This window comes from Ostrinia nubilalis, chromosome 7, assembly GCF_963855985.1.
Source record: "Ostrinia nubilalis chromosome 7, ilOstNubi1.1, whole genome shotgun sequence".
Lineage (NCBI taxonomy): Eukaryota > Metazoa > Arthropoda > Insecta > Lepidoptera > Crambidae > Ostrinia > Ostrinia nubilalis.
In genome coordinates, this window is record NC_087094.1 from 17784501 (window position 1) to 17809588 (window position 25088).

At 49.4% G+C, this 25088-nt stretch overlaps 1 protein-coding gene across 1 annotated transcript in view; it reads left to right on the plus strand.

Moving 5' to 3' along the window:
* Positions 1 to 22179, plus strand: part of LOC135073518 (fat-like cadherin-related tumor suppressor homolog) — a gene marked incomplete at its 5' end in the record, with an annotated part of 32619 nt that extends 10440 nt beyond the window's left edge. Inside the window, 22 exons of the mRNA XM_063967703.1 lie at positions 42 to 305; positions 914 to 1292; positions 1509 to 1532; positions 2158 to 2394; positions 2979 to 3182; positions 4896 to 5034; positions 6301 to 6580; positions 7750 to 8206; positions 8351 to 8710; positions 9104 to 9262; positions 9503 to 9614; positions 10506 to 10689; positions 14028 to 14286; positions 14637 to 14806; positions 15080 to 15301; positions 15439 to 17901; positions 18195 to 18491; positions 18818 to 19142; positions 19494 to 19979; positions 20150 to 20458; positions 20549 to 20686; positions 20812 to 22179. Coding sequence (XP_063823773.1) covers positions 42 to 305; positions 914 to 1292; positions 1509 to 1532; positions 2158 to 2394; positions 2979 to 3182; positions 4896 to 5034; positions 6301 to 6580; positions 7750 to 8206; positions 8351 to 8710; positions 9104 to 9262; positions 9503 to 9614; positions 10506 to 10689; positions 14028 to 14286; positions 14637 to 14806; positions 15080 to 15301; positions 15439 to 17901; positions 18195 to 18491; positions 18818 to 19142; positions 19494 to 19979; positions 20150 to 20458; positions 20549 to 20686; positions 20812 to 20942 — 7599 coding nt within the window. The remainder of the gene's footprint in view (positions 1 to 41; positions 306 to 913; positions 1293 to 1508; positions 1533 to 2157; positions 2395 to 2978; positions 3183 to 4895; positions 5035 to 6300; positions 6581 to 7749; positions 8207 to 8350; positions 8711 to 9103; positions 9263 to 9502; positions 9615 to 10505; positions 10690 to 14027; positions 14287 to 14636; positions 14807 to 15079; positions 15302 to 15438; positions 17902 to 18194; positions 18492 to 18817; positions 19143 to 19493; positions 19980 to 20149; positions 20459 to 20548; positions 20687 to 20811) is intronic.
* Between the last annotated feature and the right edge of the window lie 2909 nt (positions 22180 to 25088).

Below are 25088 nucleotides of genomic sequence, written 5' to 3' on the forward strand. Positions count from 1 at the left end.
ACTGGGTCACGATGTGGTAACGCAACGGAACGCACCCGCAGGTGGGGCGCACGTCGGGCGCGGTGCGCAGCACGGGGCTGGCGCTGGACCGCGAGCGGCGCGCCGCGCACGAGCTGCTGCTGGAGGCGCGCGGGCGGCAGCGCGTGGCGCGCGCGCGCCTGCACGTGGCCGTGTCCGACGTCAACGACAACTGCCCCGTGTTCGTGGAGCGGCCCTACGTGGCGGCCGTGCGCGCCGGCGCCGAGCCCGGCACGCCCGTGCTGCGCGTGCGCGCCCTAGACCTCGACGCCAACGACAACGGCGAGGTGACGATCTAAAATTTTCTTTATTTATTTTATTTATTTATTTATTTAATTAAAATGCAAGTGAGCTTACAGATTTATATCCAAAGCGCTCACATTGCCAATTTGAAATTACATTTAATGTTAGTAAGTAGGTACTTATATCTATTTATGGTTAGTAGACAAATACAATCTTAATTTTTTTACAAAACACTAAGGAGTTGGCAAAGATGTCGACGTCTTGAACGGTTTGCGTAAACATGTTTAAAAGACAGAGTGCCCTGGGAGTCGGTGTGTTGTTAGCATGCAGTGTGCGCAGGCCATCGGGGGCACAGAACAGGCGGTGCTGACGACGACCCGTACGTGTGTAATTATTTGGAACAAATAAACTAATACTACGAAGCACGACAGGATTTTCTATTTTGCTACGTAGCAATAAGTAGTAGTTTTTACACGATGACATACGTATTGATAAAAAAAATGACACCGTGTATCCGATACCTTGATGTGACTGTGTGTCACTGGTATCACTCATATTAGACTCATCTCGTGCTGATTGCGTTTTATACAAGACATTTGTGCCCCCATAAATTAAAGTGTTGATTGAATTAAATATTATAACGATTTTGCAGGTCCGATACGAGATGAAACGCGGTCACGGGGAACTGTTCCGCGTGGACCGGAGAACGGGGCAGATCACGCTCAAGCAGACGGTGGACGCGCACAACCAGCTGTACACGCTGGTGATCGCGGCCTTCGACGGCGGCGCGCCGGCGTGCGGCGCCGACGCGGCGGTGGCGGTGCGCGTGTGGGGCGGCGGCGCGGCGCCGGCGTGGGAGCGCGCGCACTACGAGCTGGCGGCGCGCGAGGACGTGCCGCCGGGCGAGCCGCTGGCGCCGCCGCTGCGCGCGCTGTCGCCGCTCAACCGCCAGCTCATCTACACGCTGGTCGACGACCCCGCCGCCCCCGGCCCGCCCGCCTCGGACCTCTTTGAAGTCCTTTTCGATGCAGGTGGGGAATGTCTCGGTGTAATCGTTGCTCTCGTTGAATGACCGATGGGGACGGTTGAATTGACGGTTCGGCTTTTGAATGCTAGATACCTATTCGGAAATTCTCTTAACTTTCCGAATATTGGACATTTGATGTTCAAATTTGGGCGGTGAATTATCCAGTAGCGTAGTGGTGTACCGATTAGCGCCTCACTAACGTATCGGTTTTGTCCCGCAGCACCCGACAGAGGCAATAGTCCATGTGAGTATCCGGGCGTGCGTCCCTCCCCGCGGCCTCGCGCCTTCGAGCGCTCGTCTCTCGACCGCTATCGTTGTGTTGCTTGTGCATGGGTCACCGAGAGCTGCATGCTTTCTACTCCCGACAGCCTACTTCAAACGTCATTTCACTCTCGATCATCTCCAACATTGACGATAGCATCTCGGTGGATTTTATTCCTTTAATCAGGAGAGTCATTTTTACAGACGTTCACGTCATTCTCACTGTACATAAGAAGCACATTTATTCCTATCATCGCAAGAAGCATCGCCTGTATTTTAAGTTTATGCAAATTGTATTTCTGTCATTTTAAAATCATTTTAAATTTTCAATGCTTTGTTTTGCTGTACCCGCTTGTAAATATCTCAAAGTAGACTCGCTCACACGAAGTTTAATGAGTATCAAAATTATCACGTAAAATATCTGTACAGAATTTAAATTTCAAATTACATTGTTTTGTGTATGGTATTTTTTGTTGCCATATTAGTACTTATGTATTAGAAAGTTTCGTTGAATAGAAACGCTTACCGTGCAGTTAGTACCTAATCAGTATCAGCCTTCGTGCGAGCGTCGTCTCGAGACGCGTGGCCATAACCGGTGCGGTGCGCAGGCGTGCTGGTGGCGCGCGCGGCGCTGGACTACGAGCGCGCGCGCTCGCACGCGCTGGTGCTGCGCGCCACGGACGGCGTGACGGGCGCCTTCGCCGACGTGGCCGTGACGCTGCGCGTGCTCGACGTCAACGACTGCGCGCCCGAGCTGGCGCGCGACGTGTACCGCGCCGCCGTGTCCGAGGCCGCGCCCGTCGGACACCTGGTCGTGGCCGTGCGCGCCACCGACAACGACACGGGTGAGATTCGCTTTCGTTAACTATTTCATAAATTTCTTCAAATAATGCCCCCATAACAGGTGGTTTTTATTACTGTTGTGATAGGGATAGAGACATGCGATTTTTGGTTTTACAAAGATAATACGATAGAGAATAATACAAAGTAATAAAAACCACCTGTTATGGGAGCATTTTTTGGAGAAATTCATCAAATAACCAAAAAAACACGAATTTAAAAGCAGATTTTTTTCAAAAAGTATCTTTTTTTATTATTTGTTGGCATTTTCTAGGTATTTTATGTATTTAATTAGTATTGCCTGTTATTTAGAATTATTACTGTTTTTATTTTATTAAGATATACCCCTTAGTTAAAAAGTTATTACGTTTTTTCTACAATAAGTAATTGAAAGAAAAAAAATCTATAAAAAATTTAAAAAAATCTCAAAAATTTTTTGACCTCTTTTTTGTCGATAAAAATAGGTCTAGTTTCACCTATTTTCATATGTGCACTTTAACGTGACTCACACTGTATACGTTATAGCGGAGTGCGTTATTATGGAGTTTGTTTCTTTGAGAGTCGAGTACAGTTTATTTTCCTCCTGTAGGAGTGAACGGCGAAATCCGATATTCCTTGAGCGGGTACGACGACGGCGAGGCCGTGCCGGAGTTCAGCGTGGACCCCGCGACGGGCGACGTGCGCGTGGCGGCGCCGCTGGACTGCGAGGCGCGCGCCGCCTACCACCTGCTCGTCACGGCCGCCGACGCCGCCCGCCCGCCGCTGCTCACCACCGCTCATCTCTTCATAACTGGTGAGACTCGATACATTTTATAATACACTAAAACAACACTAAAACCCGTTTTCGCAACATTTTTCATTGTTGCTCTGCTCCTATTGATCGTAGCGCGATGTCGTATAGCCTATAGCCTTCCTCGATAAATGGGCTATCGAACACTGAAATAATTTTTCAAATCGGACCAGTAGTTCCGGAGATTAGCGCGTTCAAGTAAACAAACAAACAAACTCATCAGCTTTATAATATTAGTAGTCCAGTCAATGAATGCTTTAACGACGGTGTAGATAGAAATCCGAGGAACACAATTTCTGACCTCGGGACTTTATTAAGACTAGTTAGGAGGTGAACATAGCAAAAGTCCCAGCCCTTAGCCCTTGAGCCGGCGGGGAGAGGGGGGTTTAAAGGTACTACTTTTCGGTTTTTCGCTTAATCCTCGGAAACTATGCGTCCTAGTGACGTGACTACTATGAACCAAAAAAAGCTTATTCAATTTGCTACAGGTGAGGCAGTCAAGTTTTTCTATATCTTTTATAGTTTTCACGGCATCTGCTCTAGAAGGTCTGTAATATTGGAAATTTTATTTTTGTCTTACATGTTCCCATCAGGAGAAAATCAACTAAATCAACATTAAGCCAACATTTTAGACATGCGGGAGCATGTTAAGCCTAGTTCCAGGGAGGGGACTGCACCGTGCGTATATTTAGACGACCCAATTGGAGCCACTTTTGACTCCTCATCACTCAAAAACTACTGTGCATTAACACTTCAAATTTGGCTCATGTGTTGAGACTTGCAAGATAAACATCAGCTTCAAATTTCATAAATATACCTCAAACAGTTATTTAGGTATTGACGTTCAAAAATCGACACTTAGAACACTAAAATCTATCTATCACCTGTGAAAAGTTAAAATTTACTGGTTTTTTATTTGTTCCTTTGTATTTACACATCTACCTATTTGGATGCCAAATTTGAACCTTCAAGGTCATCTGGAAGTTGTTAGAATTTGGTCTATAGGTCAGATATGTAGATTTTTGGACGTCAATACCTAAATAACCGTTTGAGGTATATGTATGAAATTTGAAGCTGATATTTATCTTGCAAGTCTCAACACATGAGCCAAATTTGAAGTGTTAATGCACAGTAGTTTTTGAGTGATGAGGAGTCAAAAGTGGCTCCAATTGGGTCGTCTAAATATACTCACGGTGCAGTCCCCTCCCTGGAACTAGGCTTAACATGCTCCCGCATGTCTAAAATGTTGGCTTAATGTTGATTTAGTCCATTTTCTCCTGATGGGAACATGTAAGACAAAAACAAAATTTCCAATATTACAGACCTTCTAGAGCAGATGCCGTGAAAACTATAAAAGGTATAGAAAAACTTGATCGTCTCACCTGTAGCAAATTGGATAAGCTTTTTTTGGTTCATAGTACCTAGTCATGTCTCTAGGACGCATAGTTACCGAGGATTAAGCGAAAAACCGAAAAGTGGTACCTTTAAACCCCCCTCACCCCGCCGGCTCAAGGGCTAAGGGCGGGGACTTTTGCTATGTTCACCTCCTAACTAGTCTAAATAAAGTCTCGAAGTCAGAAATTGTGTTCCACGGATTTCCATCTATAATGCTTTATTGACTGGACTATAGTATAGATTTGATACAAAATAAAAGCTAAAATTGTAAGTTTTACAAAAGAAGCAGTAAATTGATCTAATTTATTATTTTGTTCACAGTGGACGACGTGAACGACAGTCCACCTCGGATGGAGCGCGGAGTGGTCTCGGTGGTCGTTTCGGCGGAAGCGGCGCGAGGAACGGCGGTCGGCCGCGTCGCCGCCTGGGACCCCGATTCTAGTGACGCACCACGACTGAGGTAATGTAAAAACGCTTCTCTATCCGGAAGGTAGATTCTAATTTGACACCGATTAAGTAGATAATGTGCATGAATTATTATACAGGTTGTCCCAAAAAGGAGTGTCAAGCCGAAGCCCAGAGGTGGAGCATCACTAGGGCTATCCAAATCACTCCCATGTATCCACGTATGTTCCGCGATTTTTGATAGTTGTCGAGCTATAAATTATTGTTTTAAAGAAGAACGGTCATCTGTGACCCAGGCCCGACAGAAACGAGACATACCTCATTTTTTTTGTCATGTCTTAATTAGTTAAATTATATATTTTTTATATTCGAAATCTATGTATAACACCAAAATATTACCCTTTGTTTTTGTTCAGTCGTTATACAAAAACTAATACAAAATGCCTATTTATCACCAAAATTGGTAAATGTAGGTATGTACCTAAATGTCTATTACAGCTGCTATGGAATGTATCTAGGTGACCTGGAGATACAGCCGGATTATACAGGGTGGAAACGAGAAGTTACAAAATCCAAAACTTCAATGTTATCAGCTTCCATAATCTGTAACCTATTATTGGTACCATTTGAAAGAGCTCGTGAAGCACTTTCAGAATCAGTAACTAGTTTTTGGATATCTTGTATAGTTTAGAAATAATCGAGTGAGATCACTTATCGTTCCATATGTATAACCACCCTGTATAATCCGGCTGTATCTCCAGGTCACCTAGATACATTCCATAGCAGCTGCAATAGACATTTAGGTACATACATTTTCCAATTTTGGTGATATATAGGCATTTTGTATTAGTTTTTGTATAACGCCTGAACAAAAACAAAGGGTAATATTTTGGTGTTATACATAGATTTCGAATATAAAAAATATATAATTTAACTAATTAAGACATGACAAAAAAACTGAGGTATGTCTCGTTTCTGTCGGGTCTGGGTTTTTTTTTGTATGGGGCGTGACCGTTCTTCTTTCTTGGTCACTGTGACGCGAATAGTCAAGTCAGTTACATTCCTGATTATTTATTAGGTATTATTAGATGAATACTAGGCCTAGCTGATTCAGAAGTACTTACATCCTCAACACGAATATAAACTAAAATTATGTTGGATATACTAAATAACTAAAATGTTGTAAAAAAAATCTTTACTAGAAAACTATCTAAAGTCACGGTGATTTGGGTAGCATCACTAGGATGCTCTAACTCTGGGCTTCGGCTTGAGACTACTTTTTGGGACACCCTGTATATCGACGATATCTTCCTCGACACAGATACGCGTTAGCCGGGGCAGGCGTGCCGCACCACGCGTTTGCCGTGCACCCGCGCACCGGCGTGCTGACGCTGGCCAACACGCGCGCGTGGGCCGCGGCCGGCGCCGGCGGGGCCAGCCCGCGCTCGCTCAACGTGTCGGCGTCCGACGGCGCGCACGCCGCCTTCGCGCGCGTCAAGCTCGCGCTCGCGCCCGCCAACCGGGAGGCTCCGCACTTCCCGCATCTCGTCCACGAAGCTCGCGCGCTCGAGAACCAGTCGCCTCCGCTGCTGCTCACCACTGTAATGAAACATTCTTCTTTTTCTTCTTTTCAGCCAAATGACGTCCACTGCTGGACAAAGGCCTCCCCCAAGGTTTTCCACAATGAACGGTCCTGCGCTGCCCGCATCCAGGCTCTTCCCGCGACCTTTACCAGATCGTCGGTCCATCTAGTAGTAGGCCTGCCCACGCTACGTCTTCCAGCCCGTGCTCGCCACTCGAGAATTTTCCTGCCCCAACGGCCATCGTCTCTACGAGCTATGTGCCCCGCCCACTGCCACTTGATTTTAGCAATTCTGCGAGCTATGTCGGTTAAGTCAAAGTCAAAGTCAAAGTCAAAATTTCTTTATTTGTTTGGACTAATAAATAGTTCTTACAAATCGTCATTTTGCTCTTAAGGAGCCTCTACATGTCTCATAATCTTTTTACCCTACCAGCGCTTCGAGACCAACATTTGGCAAGTGCTGAGAAGAAGCGCCGCAACAAACTCAGTCACCACTGTCTGCCGGTTAATATAAATAAATAGAAATAGTAGTAGTAGGTACATTCGATTCAGGAGCAGTTCACTGAATTTACCATGCATTCTTGTATGGTGTATCTTATGAGAATGGGTATACAAGATTGCGTGGTATATTAAACAAGGTAGTGACGTGCTAATATCTAGACTTACATATTAAGATACTAGTAGAAATGACTCGCATACATAAATTTGAATAACTTGGATTGACCAGTCCCCGAAAGCAGCGCCTGTTCACAGACATGACGAGTGAACCAGCCATCGCTTCACTCGACCATATTAGAGGGAATGTAACGACCCGCCTCACTACGCCACCACCCCAGAGACATTTTAGTGTGTAGTTACTTTGGTTCTCCTCATTTCTGATTCGATCACGCAGGGAAACTCCGAGCATAGCCCGCTCCATCGCCCTTTGGGTGACCTTGAGCCTTCTTATGAGGCCCATAGTAAGCGACCACGTCTCAGATCCGTATACTATCACTGGCAACACGCATTGGTCAAATACTTTCGACTTGAGACACTGCGGTATTTCGGACGTGAGTATATGGCGAAGCTTCCCGAACGCTGCCCATCCGAGTTGGATTCGACGATTGGCCGAATGAAACATTATCGAACGTTAATTTGTCACGATCGACCTCGTTCGCAGTTTTCATTCACGCGATCGATCGATTTCAGGTGAAAGCCTACGACGACGATCCCGGCGAGTACGGCGCGGTCACCTACTCGATACCCTCCGCTCGGCTCCGCGAGACGTTCGCCGTGGACGCCGCGAGCGGCGCGCTGACGGCCCGCGTCCCGCTGGACCGCGAGCGGCGCGCCGAGTGGGAGGTGCCGGTGACCGCCAGCGACGGCGGCGGGCTGCTGCGCCACACGACGGTGCGCGTGCGCGTGGCCGACCTCAACGACAACGCGCCCGTGTTCCCGCACCGCGAGTACCGCGCGGCCGTCGCGCACGACAAGCCGCCGGGAGCGCCGTTCCTCACGCTCACGGCGTCGGACGCGGACGCGGGCGATAACGCGCGTCTCTCGTACTCGGTGTACGAGGGCGACGTGCGCACCGACGCCAGCGGCCTCTTCGCCGTCGATCCTCACACCGGAGCACTGTCCTTCGCGAGAGACGCTTCTGGCTTTGGTGAGTGCACGGTTTTGAGTTATATTTTTTTACCTTAAATTGCATCTCACTTAACATGTGCGATTGCGGTCAAGTAACTGCATTGTTCTGCATTAAAAAACTCATGGTTCTGTTGAATTAAATATTATAATATGTTTATTCTAGCGTCACGGTCGGTGCAAGTGTGGGTGAGGGCTCGCGACGGCGGAGGTCTGGCCGGCGAGGCCCCAGTGTCAGTCTACGTGTTGGGTCCGGGCGAAACGGCTCCGCGAATACACGCCCCGCCTCCCGATCTCTTTCTGCCGGAAGATGCCGCCCCGGGAACCCTCATCGCGGAGTTACGAGTTCCCGAGTCGCCCGACGCTCCGGAGAGCACTGACTCCAACGAGGCGGCGGATTCACCCTCCCCGAGGTTCAGACTGGCTCCGGGGCTGTGGCCGCGGGACCTGTTCGCCGTGGACTCGTCCGGGCGACTCGTTCTCGCCGGACAACTCGATCGGGAGACTGCCGCGGAACACATCATCGGTGAGTCACCGAGGGTCAAGTAATATAAGAGACTAGCGGCCGCCCGCGACTTCCTACGCGTGGATTCCCTTTTACTCCCTTAGGGGTTGAATTTTGCAAAATCCCGTCTTAGTGAACACCTACGTTCTAAAAGGAACCCTCATGCAAAATGTAGTTTCTGAGATTTCATGATGAGCGAGTGAGTAGGTAAGCTGAAAATATTGAATTTTCAGATAGACCAAGTTTATTAATGTAATCTGATAGAGCTCATGAAGCACTTTCAGGATCAGTAACCAGTTTTTCGATATCTTTATAAGTTTTGTAAGAATCAAGTGAGATCACCTATCGTTTCCACCCTGTATACATAATAATATTAGGTACGAAAGCGCGTTAACTTTAGGAATGTTTCGCCAGGCATCATCCTGGAGGGCTCGGGCAGCCCGGCGCCGGCTCGCATGGCGCAGACGCGGCTGCACGTGCTGGACGTCAACGAGCACGCGCCCGCCTTCCACGCGCAGCCCTACGTCGTGCACGTGGCCGAGAACACGCCGCCGCACTCCAGCCTCGTGCAGCGTGAGTTGGCTATGTAGCTTCGTCGAAAGGCTGGAGCCTGAAGCACGCAACTAAGCTTTCATTTATTTCATTTAATAATTTCTATTTAATAGGACAACCGAAAAGACTCACACCGAAACCATCTTGGCAATGTTTTGAACGTTGTTTTGTAATGTGGACCTAAAAATTGGTAGCCTCGACTAATAGTCCCATTTATGTAACCTTATGTATTTTATTTATCCGCAAAATTTCCTTTTTCAGTGATGGCAGACGATCCAGACTCGGGCTCCAACGGCGAAGTACGATTTTCACTGGCCGGTGAGGGCGAGGAAGGGACCACATCCACCAGCCTGTTCGCCGTGGACCCGTACAGGTAGACGTTATTTCTGCTCGCCGCGTCCGTATCAAACGTTCTAGAGAAGTTACAAAAGGACACCGCATCGCTTCCAGCCCACTGAATCAGACACAATATTTATGCTATCTTTACAGGGAAAGCCTAATGCAATGTGATTTATTTAAAAGCGGTCCGATTTATTGGTCTACTCTGGTTGGCTCTAATATGGTCGAGTGAAGCGATGGCTGGTTCACTCGTCATGTCTGTGAACAGGCGCTGCTTTCGGGGACTGGTCAATCCAAGTTATTATGCAAGTTATTATGTATGCGAGTCATTTCTACTAGTATCTTAATATGTAAGTCTGGATATTAGCACGTCACTACCTTGTTTAATATACCACGCAATCTTGTATACCCATTCTTATGATACACCATACAAGAATGCATGGTAAATTCAGTGAACAGTACCTCTATTACGAAAAACTTTCGAGTTCGTTTCGTTTGCGTATTCAAAGTGCCATCGAAGAATTTTGTATGAAAAATTAAACAGCGCCCCCTAGGGCTATAATATAGGGGGCGCTGTTTAATTTTTCATACAAAATTTTTCGATGGCACTTTGAATACGCAAACGAAACGAACTCGAAAGTTTTTCGTAATAGAGGTACTGCTCCTGAATCGAATGTACCTACTACTACTATTTCTATTTATTTATATTAACCGGCAGACAGTGGTGACTGAGTTTGTTGCGGCGCTTCTTCTCAGCACTTGCCAAATGTTGGTCTCGAAGCGCTGGTAGGGTAAAAAGATTATGAGACATGTAGAGGCTCCTTAAGAGCAAAATGACGATTTGTAAGAACTATTTATTAGTCTAAACAAATAAAGAAATTTTGACTTTGACTTTGACTCTATTGTTAAATTCTGGTCGGCACAGCGGCTGGGTGACGACGACGGGCGCGCTGGACCGCGAGGCGCGCGCCGAGCACCGCCTGGCGCTGCTGGCCGCCGACAGCGCCGCGCCGCCCGCGCGCCGCACCGCGCGCGGCACGCTCGTCGTGCGCCTCGTCGACTACAACGACTGCCCGCCCGCCTTCCTGCACGACGACTACGACGCCGAGGTGAGCTCGCTGCTGCCGCACTCTGGGGCGCTTCAAAGTTAACTTTAACAAATTAAACATACATACGTGAGATACAGGCCAAGAGCTTCTCGTTGTAGATAAAAAAAGAAAAAAAAAATATCCAGTCGCTCTCACTCCAGACGTTATGTGCCTAAACGAGGTTTGACAGCATCACCGAACACGTGTTACATAAATTTTATTGTTCGAACATTAATCGAGCATTATAGGTTATGAAACAATTTTTTCTTATTTAATTTTGTTCAGAACACCGACGGCTTCAAGTACGGAACAAAGGGACACTCAATTATTATTCCTACTTAGGAATTTAAGGAAAGCGAGTAACACTGATACACAGTGAGTGATGACCTCAGATCATAGAAGGGGAATAGATATGAACTCGCGCGTAACTACAACGAGAACCAGTGTCCCCACATTTCCCCCACCACAGCTCCCACACACACATTCAACTGTGTAAAAACAAAGCGATTGACAGTTGTGCCATGTTGGGGGACCGTATGAATGAGACACGGGTTGTAGTTAGTCTCTGATATTAATCTGTTTATTAATGTGAACTGCGCGACTATTTATACGATATAGATCAAAGGTAAATGACGTCACAGCATCAGCACTATACGTGATAAATGTGCTGACACTGTGAACGTGATCAAGATAAGATATGAAGAGATTTAGTATTGTGCGTACCGGCACAGTACTCCCCCCCTTTAAATAAGAAAAAATAAAATAATGCGCTAACTACAATAACATACATAAATTATCTACGTTAATACATGGTTCAATGTTCAATCTCTACATACAAGAAATAAAAATAATGTGCTAATTACATAATACAAATTACAATAACTATCTACGTTATACAAATCATGTGGTGAAAAATTGTGAAATGTTCATAAAGATAAAATTATAACAAAACATAACCACTGGCTTCTTCCTTATCTGGCGTTTTCACAGTCGTGGGTTGCCCTCGCGCAAGCTCGGCGTTACGCGATGGGTGCGCTGTAGTCACAGCGTTCATGCCTTGTGTCCTTGCACATTTCATAAGCGTTATCGGCTTCTGAAAACCAAAGGATAGGCGAATTATCATTCTTGAAATATTCAAAGTATTCAACTTCGATACGCGGCTGCGTAATTTTCTTAATTCCTTAACTGTGTTTCACTTCATCGATTGCTTTGATTTCTGCTCTGTTGGGCGATTCCTTGGCTCGTTATCGGATAACCTAAGAAATATTCGCTCTGGAGGGACTCACATTTTTCTAAATGATTGAATTCCCAAGTTAAGAGTCAGCGTTTTCTCACCGTAAGTGTTTATCTTTGAACCATTCGTGGTATATGTATAACATATTGCTCATTTAGCATTGTTGTTTATCACTTTTACATTGCTCCCGTAACGATTAAAAACCTCATACCACTTTTTCAGTCGGTAACAATGAGGCGGTTAGACGGGTAGATAGCACAAAGGCCGTGCTGGCTGTGCGATTTTTAGTTTCCTTGTTTCGTTTGTTTCCAATCACATGATTTTTCACATTTTTCTGCATACGTTGATACATATTATAATAACAAAATCTTCTTACTTGACTAGGCGACCTTGGCCTGTAACTGCTGCGTCGCAAATTTTCACGGTCATAGCACAATCATTATTTCAATTGCACATGTTAAAGCTGTGTTAGCACATTTTCCATTGTTTGGTCTTGAATTTTGCTGATGTTGTAGTTGACTGTTGAACTGCTGAGACTTCATTATTTTTGTATTCTCTAATATTTTATTAGCGATTTGATTCTTTTGAAGTTCCAAGACTGATTCCAGCTGCACAGACGAGGTTGGTCCTTCCAGAATTCGGGAATACGGACGTGACAGGGGTACTGGCAGCGACTTCTCGTAGTGTTGCGTTGCACGACTTGCACGGAGTTGACATGATGACGATGATTGATGTTGAAGTGACGTCACGGATTTGCTCTGCTCAATCGGGGTAGCCAATTTGATTCCATGTCAGATGAAAGCTGGCGGATTTTGTGCCATCTTCGTCGGGATGGTCATCTTCGTCCGGTTCATCGTCGGGGTCACCAATTTGTGGCAACTTCGTCGGGATCATCTTCATCGGGATCGTCAGGTTCGTCGGGGTCACCAATTTGTGTCAACTTCGTCGGGATCGTCTTCTTCGTCGGGTTCGTCGTCGGGGTCACCAATTTGTGCCATGTTGGGAGACCGTATAAATGAGACACGGGTTGTAGTTAGTCTCTGATATTAATCTGTTTATTAATGTGAACTGCGCGACTATTTATACGATATAGATCAAAGGTAAATGACAACACAGCATCAGCACTATACGTGATAAATGTGCTGACACTGTGAACGTGATCAAGATAGGATATGAAGAGATTTAGTATTGTGCATACCGGCACAACAGTCTACGACAACAGGCGCAAAAATGCAATGATTGGCCATAAGGCACTTCACGCACACTTTGAAAACGCTAGTGAGAGAGGAAAGATAAAATGGAGTCGATCAGTTATCGATACTTTAAATGGTTGGGGGCAAGGCTCGAAACTGGTTTAAAAAAATGCTTATGTAAGAAAACCTTTTTATTATTATACGTTATTATTAACTACTATCACGCATTAACTTTTTAATTTTGGCGAACTTCGTACCGCATATGTTTATCAAAAATAATGCCTATTTTAGGCTTTCAACTAGCTCTTATAGTAATTACATAGTTGACAGTTACTAATTACATCTACTGTTATTATTGTTTTCAACCGACTTCAAAAAAGGAGGAGGTTCTCAATTCGACCCGTATGTTTTTTTTTTCTATGTTTGTTACGCGATAACTCCGCCAATTATGAACCGATTTGAACAAATCTTTTTTCGGCGTATAGGTAATACCTCAAGGGTGGTCCCATTTAAATTTAATAATAGAAAAAAACAACCCCCAAGGGTGGAAAATTGGGGATGAACTTTTTTATACGCAATATCTCCGCCGATTATAAATCAATTTGAACGATTATTTTTTGTTGAGTAGGTATTATCAAAAGGGTGGTTTCATGCGAATTTGAAGAAAATATTTCACCCCAAGGGTGGAAAATTGGGGATGAACTTTTTTATACGCAATATTTTTAATTTTTTTTTGTGTTCACGCATTGAAGTCGGTTTTATTTTTTTTAAAAGTTATTGTAAAATTGTACGACTTAATCGCGACTAACCTGGCTTCGCGGTCGATGTTCGTTTCTGGGCATATCGCGGAGACACGCGCCACGCCCCCGTTTCACATCTATTCCCTTCTATGATCTGAGGTGATGACTAATCAGTTCCTACCGCGCGGGCAGGTCCCGGAGGACGCGGCGCCGGGCACGGTGGTGGCGCGGCTGGGCGTGCGCGACGCGGACGCGGCGGGCGGCGCGCTGGCCTTCTTCGTGGCGGACGGCGACCCGCGCGCGCGCTTCCAGCTGCGCGCCTCGGGCGAGCTGTTCGTGGCGCGCGCGCTGGACCGCGAGGCCGCCGCGCTCTACCGCCTCACCGTCGCCGCCACCGACGGCAAGTTCACGGCCTACACGCGCGTGCGCGTCGTCGTGCTCGACGTCAACGGTGAGTTTGCCACGAACGTTGTCGCAGTGACAAATCCGTGCCTGCAAATTCAATAATACATATGTTTAAATGATTATTTTGAGAAGGCGCTCGTGTTATGGTCTATTCAAACCTGAGCGATATTCGCTGCCGCTGTGAGTAGAGGTACATAGGTAGACGGTAGCGAATACCGCTTAGGTCTGAACAGTATTATTACCGCATACCCACTGGGTTTTCTCTGCCGCAGATGGTAGCGAATACCGCTTAGGTCTGAATAGGCCTTAACTCGTATATCTTGGTGATATGGCCGAAAAAATTTGACGTTCCCGGGCACTCTTCAATGACTCTTATTAACTCCTCATAATCGACAGACAACCCGCCGTACTGCCTCCGACACCGGTACTACGCCGAGCTGCCGGAGGACGCCGCCAACGGCACGCGCGTCATGCAGCTGGCGACGGGCGACGCCGACGAGCCGGCCGACCCGCAGCTGCGGCACTTCCTCACCGGGGACTTCGCGCACCACTTCGCCATCGACAAGGTACCGACGACTTATCCTGTTTAGCCCGAAGGTTTACTGGCAGATAATGCCCGATGACATTGCGCCTTATGTACCGACTGTATGGCATTAATAAACAAAACTTCCCGAACGGCGTCGACCTCGATCACATCGATCGTCGATCTCAACTCAACCCGATGTGACTGAAACTTTTTTTTATTTACTGATTTCTTGTGTGATCGTTTATCATTTTAATAACTTTTTGTTTCCCAAATATGAATAAATAAATAACGTACGTCCGTTATCGGGGCGCAGGAGAGCGGCGTGGTGACGGTGGCGGCGGCGCTGGACCGCGAGACGCGCGCCGCGTACCGGCTGCGGGTGCACGCGCAGGACCGCGCGCGGCCCGCCTGGGGCTGCTCGTCCGAGCTGCTGCTGCGCCTGCGCGACGCCAACGACAACGCGCCGCGCTTCTCCGCCGCCACCTACACCGTCACGCTGCCCGAGGACGCCGACGTCGGCACGCTCGTGGCCAAGGTAGGCGGCGCCTCACACCTCGCCCATGAGTGATTGTACCCTGTTCTACAAAAAAAACTGACTGGACATTCACTACGATCGCTTCCGAGCTTCGATCGAATGCCGCAGTCGCTGTTTATTGTCGTTTCCGTTTGCAGGTTCACGCTACGGACGCGGATCTCGGAGAAAATCGTCTGGTGCGCTACTCGTTCGTTGACGAGTCGACGGAGGCGTTCGAGCTCGCGGCCGACAGCGGCATCATCACGCTGCGCGCTCCTCTGGACCGCGAGACGCAGGCCGAGCACCGGCTCGTGGTGCGCGCGCGCGACCGCGGCGACCCGCCGCTCTCCGCCACCGCCACCGTCCGCCTCACGGTCGCGGACGTCAACGACAACCCGCCCGAGTTCGAGTTCCATCAGTACCGAGCTGTCGTCCCCGAGATCGACGCTCCCGGCACCGAGGTGCTCCGCGTCCGCGCCACGTCCCGGGACGCCGGCGTCAACGCCGACGTCTACTACTCGCTCATCGGCGGCGACGGCCGCGATGACTTCGCCGTCGATCGCTCGAGCGGTGTTCTGTCCATCGCCCGACCTCTCGATTATGAACGAAGGAGAGAATACGCGCTGACCGTGCAAGCGATCGACGGTGGCTCACCGCCCCTCAGTGACCGCGCATCGATTAACGTAACCGTATCGGACAACAATGACAACGCTCCGTCATTTTCGCAAGAATCTTACGGAGCTCGAGTTCGCGAGGACGCCGAGGTCGGTGCGCGAGTTTTGCAAGTGATAGCGGATGACGCGGACTCGGGAGCCAACGGCCGCGTGGCGTACTCCATCGCCCGCGGTGACCGCGATGGACAGTTCACCGTTGACGCTGACACCGGCTACATTTCCGTAGCGTCTCCGCTCGATCGAGAAACCATTCCGGCTTACGTTCTCGAAGTGAGAGCACGCGACAGAGGTGTGCCGTCTCTAGAAACCACGACGTTGGTAAATATTGAAGTGGTCGACGCCAATGACAACCCGCCTCTTTTTGCTCAGACAAACTACACGGCCGTCGTTCAAGAAGATCGACCACTGGGACACACCATCATCAAATTTGAAGTGCAGGATGCTGATGCACCTCCGAACGGCGCTCCATACACATTTGACTTTCAATCTGGCAACGAGATGGGTGCTTTCCGACTGGAGCAAGATGGTTACTTGCGCTCGGCGACTCGATTCAATCACCGTATCAAGGACCGCTATGCACTGCAAGTTAGAGTATTCGATAACGGTACTCCACCGCTGTTTTCTGATGCCTGGGTGTACATAAGGGTGATTGAAGAGTCCCAGTATCCACCAGTTATAACTCCGCTCGAAATAATCGTAAACTCCTACCTCGACGAATTCCCTGGAGGAACCATAGGACGAGTCTTCGCATCGGACCGCGACGCTTATGATACCTTAACGTACGCGATAGCCCCCGTGGACGGGGCCCCTTATCCTCCCACGGATCTTTTCGAAATCGATCCCAAGAACGGAACGTTGCGTGCGGCGCCGCGACTCGACGTCGGTGATTATCGACTCAACATCACAGTCGACGACGGCAAGTTCATCAGTTTCGCGATAGTGCGCGTCGCCGTCGTGCTGATCTCCGACGAGATGCTCGCGCAGGCGGTCGTCGTGCGCTTCCGCGAGGTCACCGACCGGGACTTCGTTCTCAGCCACCGCAAGGGCTTCCTGCGGGCCGTCGCCGAAGCGACCGACTGCGATCCCGCCGACGTGGTCGTGGTCAGCGTCCAGCCGTCGGGCGAGACGAGCGAGGACGAGCCCCGGCGAGAGAGGCGGCAGGTGGCCCAGGACCTGGACGTCGCCTTCGCGGTGCGCACGGCCGCCGACGGAGGCGGCTTCCTGCCCGCCGACGCGCTGCGGCGCCGCCTGCACGCGCACCTGGAGCGGCTCGAGGAGCGCACGCGGCTGGTGGTGGAGGAGCTCGTGCGCGTCGCGTGCGGCGGCTGCGCGCACGGCGCCTGCGTGGAGCGCGTGGCGCTGCGGCCCGGCGGCCTGCGCGCCGTGGCCACCGACGTGTTCGCGCTGGTGGCGCTGCCGCACCGGCTGCGCGGCGAGTGCGCGTGCGCGCCCGGCTTCGGCGGCGAGCGCTGCGACCGGCCGGCCGGCGAGCGCGACGCGGGCGAGGGCGCGCCGGGCGTGGCGCACGTGGCCGGCGACGGCTACCTGGTGTACCGGCTGGAGCGCGGCGTGGTGGCCGGCGAGCGGCTGCTGGACGACGAGCTCACGCTGTCGCTCCGCTTCCGCACGCGGCGCGAGCGCGGCACGCTGCTGCAGGCGGCCGGGCGCGTGGACTACGCCGTGCTGGAGGTGGCGGAGGGGCACCTGCAGTTCCGCATGGAGCTGGGCTCGGGCCCGGCGCTGGTGCGCGCGTCGGTGCCGGTGGCGGACGGCGCGTGGCACGAGGCGCGGCTGGAGCGGCGCGGCGCGGCCATGCGGCTGACGGTGGACCGGCGCAGCGCGCACGCGCAGGCGCCGCCGCCCGCCGCCGTGCTGGACGCGCGCGCCGACCGCCTGCTCATCGGCGCCTCGCTCATGAGACACGCCCACGCCCTGGCGCCCGAACAGGTCAGCTCGATCGTTCATCTGCTCTGTTGAAATTGTTACTTATTAAGACAGCCCATTAATGTTAGTTCCAAAGTGCTGGCAGGGCAAACTATTTGTGATGACGTGTCTAAGCGCCTTGGATAACTCTAGCGAGGAAGAATTTATAAAATGGAGACCGGACACGCTTCATACATTTTTGAACCAAATACAAAGTAGACGTCATTCTTCTAGGTCTAATTCAAACATGCTTAATATATCATCTTATCTATTCTTAATTGTTATTTTATAGTAATGATGAATGACTTTGTCGACAGGTGACGTACGGCTTCCACGGCTGCATCGCGGAGGTGCGGCTGGGCGGCGCGCTGCTGCCGCTGGAGGAGGGCGGCACGGCGGCGGACGGGCGCGCGCAGCTGCTGCGGCGCGTGCGCGTGCGCGTGGCCGCCGCCTGCCCGCCGCTCGCGCCGCCCGGGCCCTGCGCCTCCTACCCCTGCCTCAACGGCGGCACGTGCCGCGAGGCGCCCAGCCTGCTCGAGGCCGAGCCCGCCGGCAACGACCTCGAGGGCTACGCCTGCACCTGCCACGCCCGCTTCCTGGGACCCAGATGCGAGGTGCGCTTTGCAGTTTAAAAATTATGCTTTGTTTGTGATGATTTTTTCTAATTTTATTTAATACTAGCTTTCCGCCCGCGGCTTCGCCCGCGTTGCATTTTGTCTGTCACAGAAAAACAATATCGCGCGCGTATTTGCTCACCGTTTAGACCTACCCTGGACTACGACAAACATTTTAAAACCAAAATCAGCTCAATCGGCCCAGCCGTTCTCGAGTTTTAATCAGACTAACGAACAGCAATTCATTTTTATTTATATAGATAGATTTAAAGTATAACATTTTTCTGAAATTCAATAAAGACACAAGCGTCGTCATTTATTTGCAGGTGGACGCGGACCCGTGCGCGTCGCAGCCGTGCCTGCACGGCGGGTTCTGCGCGGCGGCGCCGGCGGGCGGCTTCCGCTGCGCGTGCGCGGGCGGGCTGGCGGGCGCGCGCTGCGAGCGCGGGCGCTGGTGCGCGCCGGGCGTGTGCGCGCACGGCGGCGCGTGCGAGGAGGGCGACTGGGGCCCGTCGTGTCGCTGCCGCGGCTACTACGGCCCGCGCTGCCAGTACGACGTGGACGAGTGCGCCGGCGAGCCCTGCCTCAACGGCGCCACCTGCCTCAACGAGCCCGGCTCCTTCCGCTGCCTCTGCCCGCCCGACAAGACCGGTGCGTTCGCTGGCCGTCGCTTGCCTTTTGAACGAAGACCAAATTCGAGCCGCACTTCTGTGTGAAGCGACCGATGTCAGGATCGCTAGTTTAGTTTTCTTCGTTCACATAAATTTTTTTATTAGTATACCGTCAAAGTCACATACGGTTTGATACATTTTAACATGGTTATAATAACACACGATGCTTATTTGAGGTCATATTATGACCTCAATTTAAGCACCAAACAATATAAAGGATTCAGTATCGTTCATTTCGTTCGGTGCCTGAGTCTTTCCGACATTATTAAGACTCGACACTATTTCTATCCTTCACGATATCGCTCTTTCAACGTACGATTTCAACCCGCAGGCATGAACTGCGGGAACCCGCTGTACTCGGACGCGGTGGTGGCCGGCGGCGCGGGCGGCGGCGGCGGCGCGCTGCGGGCGGCGTGGCGCTGGGCCTGCGAGGCGCGCTGGCCGCTCGCCGCCGCCGCCGCCGCGCTGCTGGCGCTGCTGCTGGCCGCCGTCGCGCTGCCGCTCGCGCTGCGCCGCCGCGCCCGCGCCGCCCGTCCCGCCGCGCCGCCGCCGCGCTGCGACAAGCTGCCGCCCGCGCGCGCCTCCAAGCTGTCCAACCTCGAGGCCGTGGCCACGCGCCGCGAGCGCCCCGCCTCGTGCGCCGAGCCGCCGCTCAACAACGCCGACACGCTGCGCAGCTACGGCTCCGCCGGCGACGAGCTCGAGGGCATCCCGCCCGACTACCGCCGCAACCTCAACATCGAGCCCGCGCACGACCGCAAGCCCTGGTCGGAGCAGATGCACCTGCACACCTTCGTCGACAATAAGATTTACAACGGTGAGTCGATTCGATCGCCTCTCCGCGGGAACAATCAATATGCACGCGTAACACATAGGTGTACCTACATACGCTGTGCTCCAAAAACGTATCCCTCCAGTCGGGTAAAAATTAGATCGTATCATCTCTCGCAGCCGATATTAATTATCTTAATGATCGTGTCGTTCCAGATCTCAAAGGCAGCAAAAGCCGGTCACGAACCCGGTCGCCGGGCGCGCTGCGGCGCGGGCCGGGCGCGGGCGAGCCGCACCTGGTGGGCGGCTACCACTGGGACTGCTCCGACTGGTGCGGCGGCGGCGGCGCGCTGCCCGGCATCAGCGAGGTGCCCGGCTCCGAGCGCCCCGACTCGTCCTCGCCGCCCTCGCCGCCCTCGCCCCGCCGCCCGCGCGCGCGCCGCGCCGCCGCAGACTCCGCCACCGACGACCTCGACCTCGATCTCGACGCCGACCGCGACACCGACGCGTCGCGCTTCCCCGACGGTGAGTGCGCCGACCCGCTCCGGGCGCCCGCCCCGAGGAGCCCGCCGCGGTCCGGACCGAGGAGCTCAATCTTAAAATTGTGGTTCGCAGCGTCCTCGTACCTGCTCCACCCGGATGAATATCTGCCGCACCCGGACGACTGCCGCTCGCAGCCGCCCTCGGACTCGGAGCCGCTGCGCGCGCGCGTGCTGCGCGAGCCGGACGCCGCCAGCCTGATCACTATGCTCGGTGAGTGCCCGCACTGACCGAACCGTCTCATTCGCAGCGGTGGTAGGGCGAGCTATGTATATTTGGGACGTGTATAAGTGCCCCGGAAAGGGCCCATGTGCTGAATAAAATATTTGAATTCGCAGAGGAGCGCGACTCGCTGCTCGGCGGCGCGGGCGCGGGCTCGTGCAGCGACCTGTCCACGAACCTGTGCGAGATCGAGGAGTCGGAGGCGGAGGAGGAGGCGGCGCCGCGCGCGCGACACACCGACGTGTGACGCCGGCGCGCGGCCGCCGCGCCGCCCCCACCCCCGCCCCGCGGCCTCTAGCGGACCCCGAGCGAGACCGAGCGACGGTCTCTCCATGATGATTATGGAAAATAGTGTAGTTCCTCGTGGGAGGTGTAAATATGTACATTGTAGTCGTTAAGATTCGAGCGAGCGAGCGATCGGCCGTGTGCGATGGAGCGAGGCCGATTCGATTCAACCGACTGACGGACGCCCTTTCCGCAAAATGCGTACGCGTGAAAATATATTGGTGGTCGATGTTTGATTGACTGTGATCCTGGTGAGTGCTTGCGTTCTGTTGCGAATCACCGTTATGCGTCTGAACTTGCCATCGTTATTTTTATAATAGTCATGATCGAATTAACAAATTATGCTTCTCTAAAACTTAAATTCTAGTATTCGCGAATACTTACATGAGCTTAATTATAAAGGAATGGCGAAGCACCTTGAAAATATATTAAAATTAGAACTAAACTCAAAAAAATATCTTTCTTATATTATGTTTTTCATTTATCGATAAATCTCTTGCCGTTCATTTTATTCGTATCTCCTTTTTAGTAAATTAAACATCTTGCATCTAATCGATCATTTTGTGTAGATGTTTATTTATTTCGTAGTATTAATTTTACGTATTTCGCGGGACCATACCGTAACTATAGCATTTATGTAATGTCACTACGTAGTATTACTACTTACTTTAGTTTATTGCGTATGTAACGAGCACAGACAGTGATTGTGTGAATGTTAGAGTGCGTCCGAGCGCGCCGCCGGCTCGCGGCGGACGCAGTGTAAATAGTGCGGTGTACATACGGAGGCGCGCGGCGGCGACCGCCGATAACGTTGTTATAAATTATAATGGTGCTCTGACTATAGGTTCATATCATAACTTTAAACTGTGCATTTATATAAAATCGTAGGATAAACGTTCTCCTTATAGGTTAGCGAATTACATTAAGCGATCTATTTTTATATGTATAAACATCGGTTAGAGATATCGCGGCGCCCGCGGGCCCGCCCCTTGTGATAGCACGTATCTTCCCGCGCGCTTGTTTGCTAATGCTCCGACTCCGACTTGAGTTCGTATCGATTCACAGAACCTCTATTATATTATATACTAATTAGCAAACGGTCGCGTCGATTCATTTTTTTACAAACTGATTTATTATTTATTGAATTTATTGTTGTGTAAATTTTGACACGACTAATAAAAAAATGGAATTATTAAGAATTTTATTTACTTTATTATCATACCCTACCCTACGTTATCTGGCTAGTAATTTATGTAACTACGAGTATTTCTGAAGTGCAGTAAATGTTACCGGCATCTCTGGCATCTGTATAATCCGGTATTCTATGCAATACCTAGGCAATTAATTACTTTGCCTAGGTATTGTGTACAGTGCGACATAAAAGGTACTAATACCCTCATTTCCTAGCAACACTGATTTATTTGTACGTGTGTCAAGTGAACACTGTTTTAATTGAATTAAATTGTTTTATACAATTTAATAATTTAATTCAATTTAAACTTTTGCGTGCTTGCTTTTGCGTGGATTTCACTCGCGTGAAATTTCTCTCATAATCATTATAAATTATTAGGTATATTAATTAAATTAGTTATTCTGGTGTATAAACAATTAAACTGAAAAGTTTCATCAAAATCAGTTTAGCAGTTTTGACAATACAGAAAACAAACATGTTAATATTCATACAAACTTTCACATTTATAAATTAGTAGGTTATGGTTACTTTTTATAGTTACCTACTGTATAAAAATTATATTTAATATATTAGTGTTTAGGTTTAAATAAATAATTTTGAAAATTTAATTAATAGTATAATTAAAAGTAACAATACTTAAAAAGCTACTTGAAAACCTAAATTTTAAAACAATATTTTATTTACAAGAAAATAATAATAATATACATTTAGTTATTGTTTGGAATATCCAATTTATCATATTATTATGACACAATTTAAAAAGTTAAACTCATAATGTTTTGAAGTACAACCGGCCCCGTGACAAACGAGAAGCGCCCGTGCGCGCGCACCTGCGGGCGCGGGGCGCGGGGGGAGCTGCCCGCCCAGGTAAACATCTCACTCACCCAAAAATGCTCGCGCGTGCTGCGCACGCGCTCGCGCTTGGGTTAGGTTCTTTTCAGAACCTAACCCATTTTCAGGATGGTGTCAGCAACCTAACCTGTAATTTTCAGGAATTTCAGACGTGGGTTTTCAGGGACCTCACGTGGGTCAAGTTGGGTTTAATAAAGTTAGGTTCTTTTCAGAACCTAACCCATTTTCAGGATGGTGTCAGCAACCTAACCTGTAATTTTCAGGAATTTCAGACGTGGGTTTTCAGGGACCTCACGTGGGTCAAGTTGGGTTTAATAAAGTTAGGTTCTTTTCAGAACCTAACCCATTTTCAGGATGGTGTCAGCAACCTAACCTGTAATTTTCAGGAATTTCAGACGTGGGTTTTCAGGGACCTCACGTGGGTCAAGTTGGGTTTAATAAAGTTAGGTTCTTTTCAGAACCTAACCCATTTTCAGGATGGTGTCAGCAACCTAACCTGTAATTTTCAGGAATTTCAGACGTGGGTTTTCAGGGACCTCACGTGGGTCAAGTTGGGTTTAATAAAGTTAGGTTCTTTTCAGAACCTAACCCATTTTCAGGATGGTGTCAGCAACCTAACCTGTAATTTTCAGGAATTTCAGACGTGGGTTTTCAGGGACCTCACGTGGGTCAAGTTGGGTTTAATAAAGTTAGGTTCTTTTCAGAACCTAACCCATTTTCAGGATGGTGTCAGCAACCTAACCTGTAATTTTCAGGAATTTCAGACGTGGGTTTTCAGGGACCTCACGTGGGTCAAGTTGGGTTTAATAAAGTTAGGTTCTTTTCAGAACCTAACCCATTTTCAGGATGGTGTCAGCAACCTAACCTGTAATTTTCAGGAATTTCAGACGTGGGTTTTCAGGGACCTCACGTGGGTCAAGTTGGGTTTAATAAAGTTAGGTTCTTTTCAGAACCTAACCCATTTTCAGGATGGTGTCAGCAACCTAACCTGTAATTTTCAGGAATTTCAGACGTGGGTTTTCAGGGACCTCACGTGGGTCAAGTTGGGTTTAATAAAGTTAGGTTCTTTTCAGAACCTAACCCATTTTCAGGATGGTGTCAGCAACCTAACCTGTAATTTTCAGGAATTTCAGACGTGGGTTTTCAGGGACCTCACGTGGGTCAAGTTGGGTTTAATAAAGTTAGGTTCTTTTCAGAACCTAACCCATTTTCAGGATGGTGTCAGCAACCTAACCTGTAATTTTCAGGAATTTCAGACGTGGGTTTTCAGGGACCTCACGTGGGTCAAGTTGGGTTTAATAAAGTTAGGTTCTTTTCAGAACCTAACCCATTTTCAGGATGGTGTCAGCAACCTAACCTGTAATTTTCAGGAATTTCAGACGTGGGTTTTCAGGGACCTCACGTGGGTCAAGTTGGGTTTAATAAAGTTAGGTTCTTTTCAGAACCTAACCCATTTTCAGGATGGTGTCAGCAACCTAACCTGTAATTTTCAGGAATTTCAGACGTGGGTTTTCAGGGACCTCACGTGGGTCAAGTTGGGTTTAATAAAGTTAGGTTCTTTTCAGAACCTAACCCATTTTCAGGATGGTGTCAGCAACCTAACCTGTAATTTTCAGGAATTTCAGACGTGGGTTTTCAGGGACCTCACGTGGGTCAAGTTGGGTTTAATAAAGTTAGGTTCTTTTCAGAACCTAACCCATTTTCAGGATGGTGTCAGCAACCTAACCTGTAATTTTCAGGAATTTCAGACGTGGGTTTTCAGGGACCTCACGTGGGTCAAGTTGGGTTTAATAAAGTTAGGTTCTTTTCAGAACCTAACCCATTTTCAGGATGGTGTCAGCAACCTAACCTGTAATTTTCAGGAATTTCAGACGTGGGTTTTCAGGGACCTCACGTGGGTCAAGTTGGGTTTAATAAAGTTAGGTTCTTTTCAGAACCTAACCCATTTTCAGGATGGTGTCAGCAACCTAACCTGTAATTTTCAGGAATTTCAGACGTGGGTTTTCAGGGACCTCACGTGGGTCAAGTTGGGTTTAATAAAGTTAGGTTCTTTTCAGAACCTAA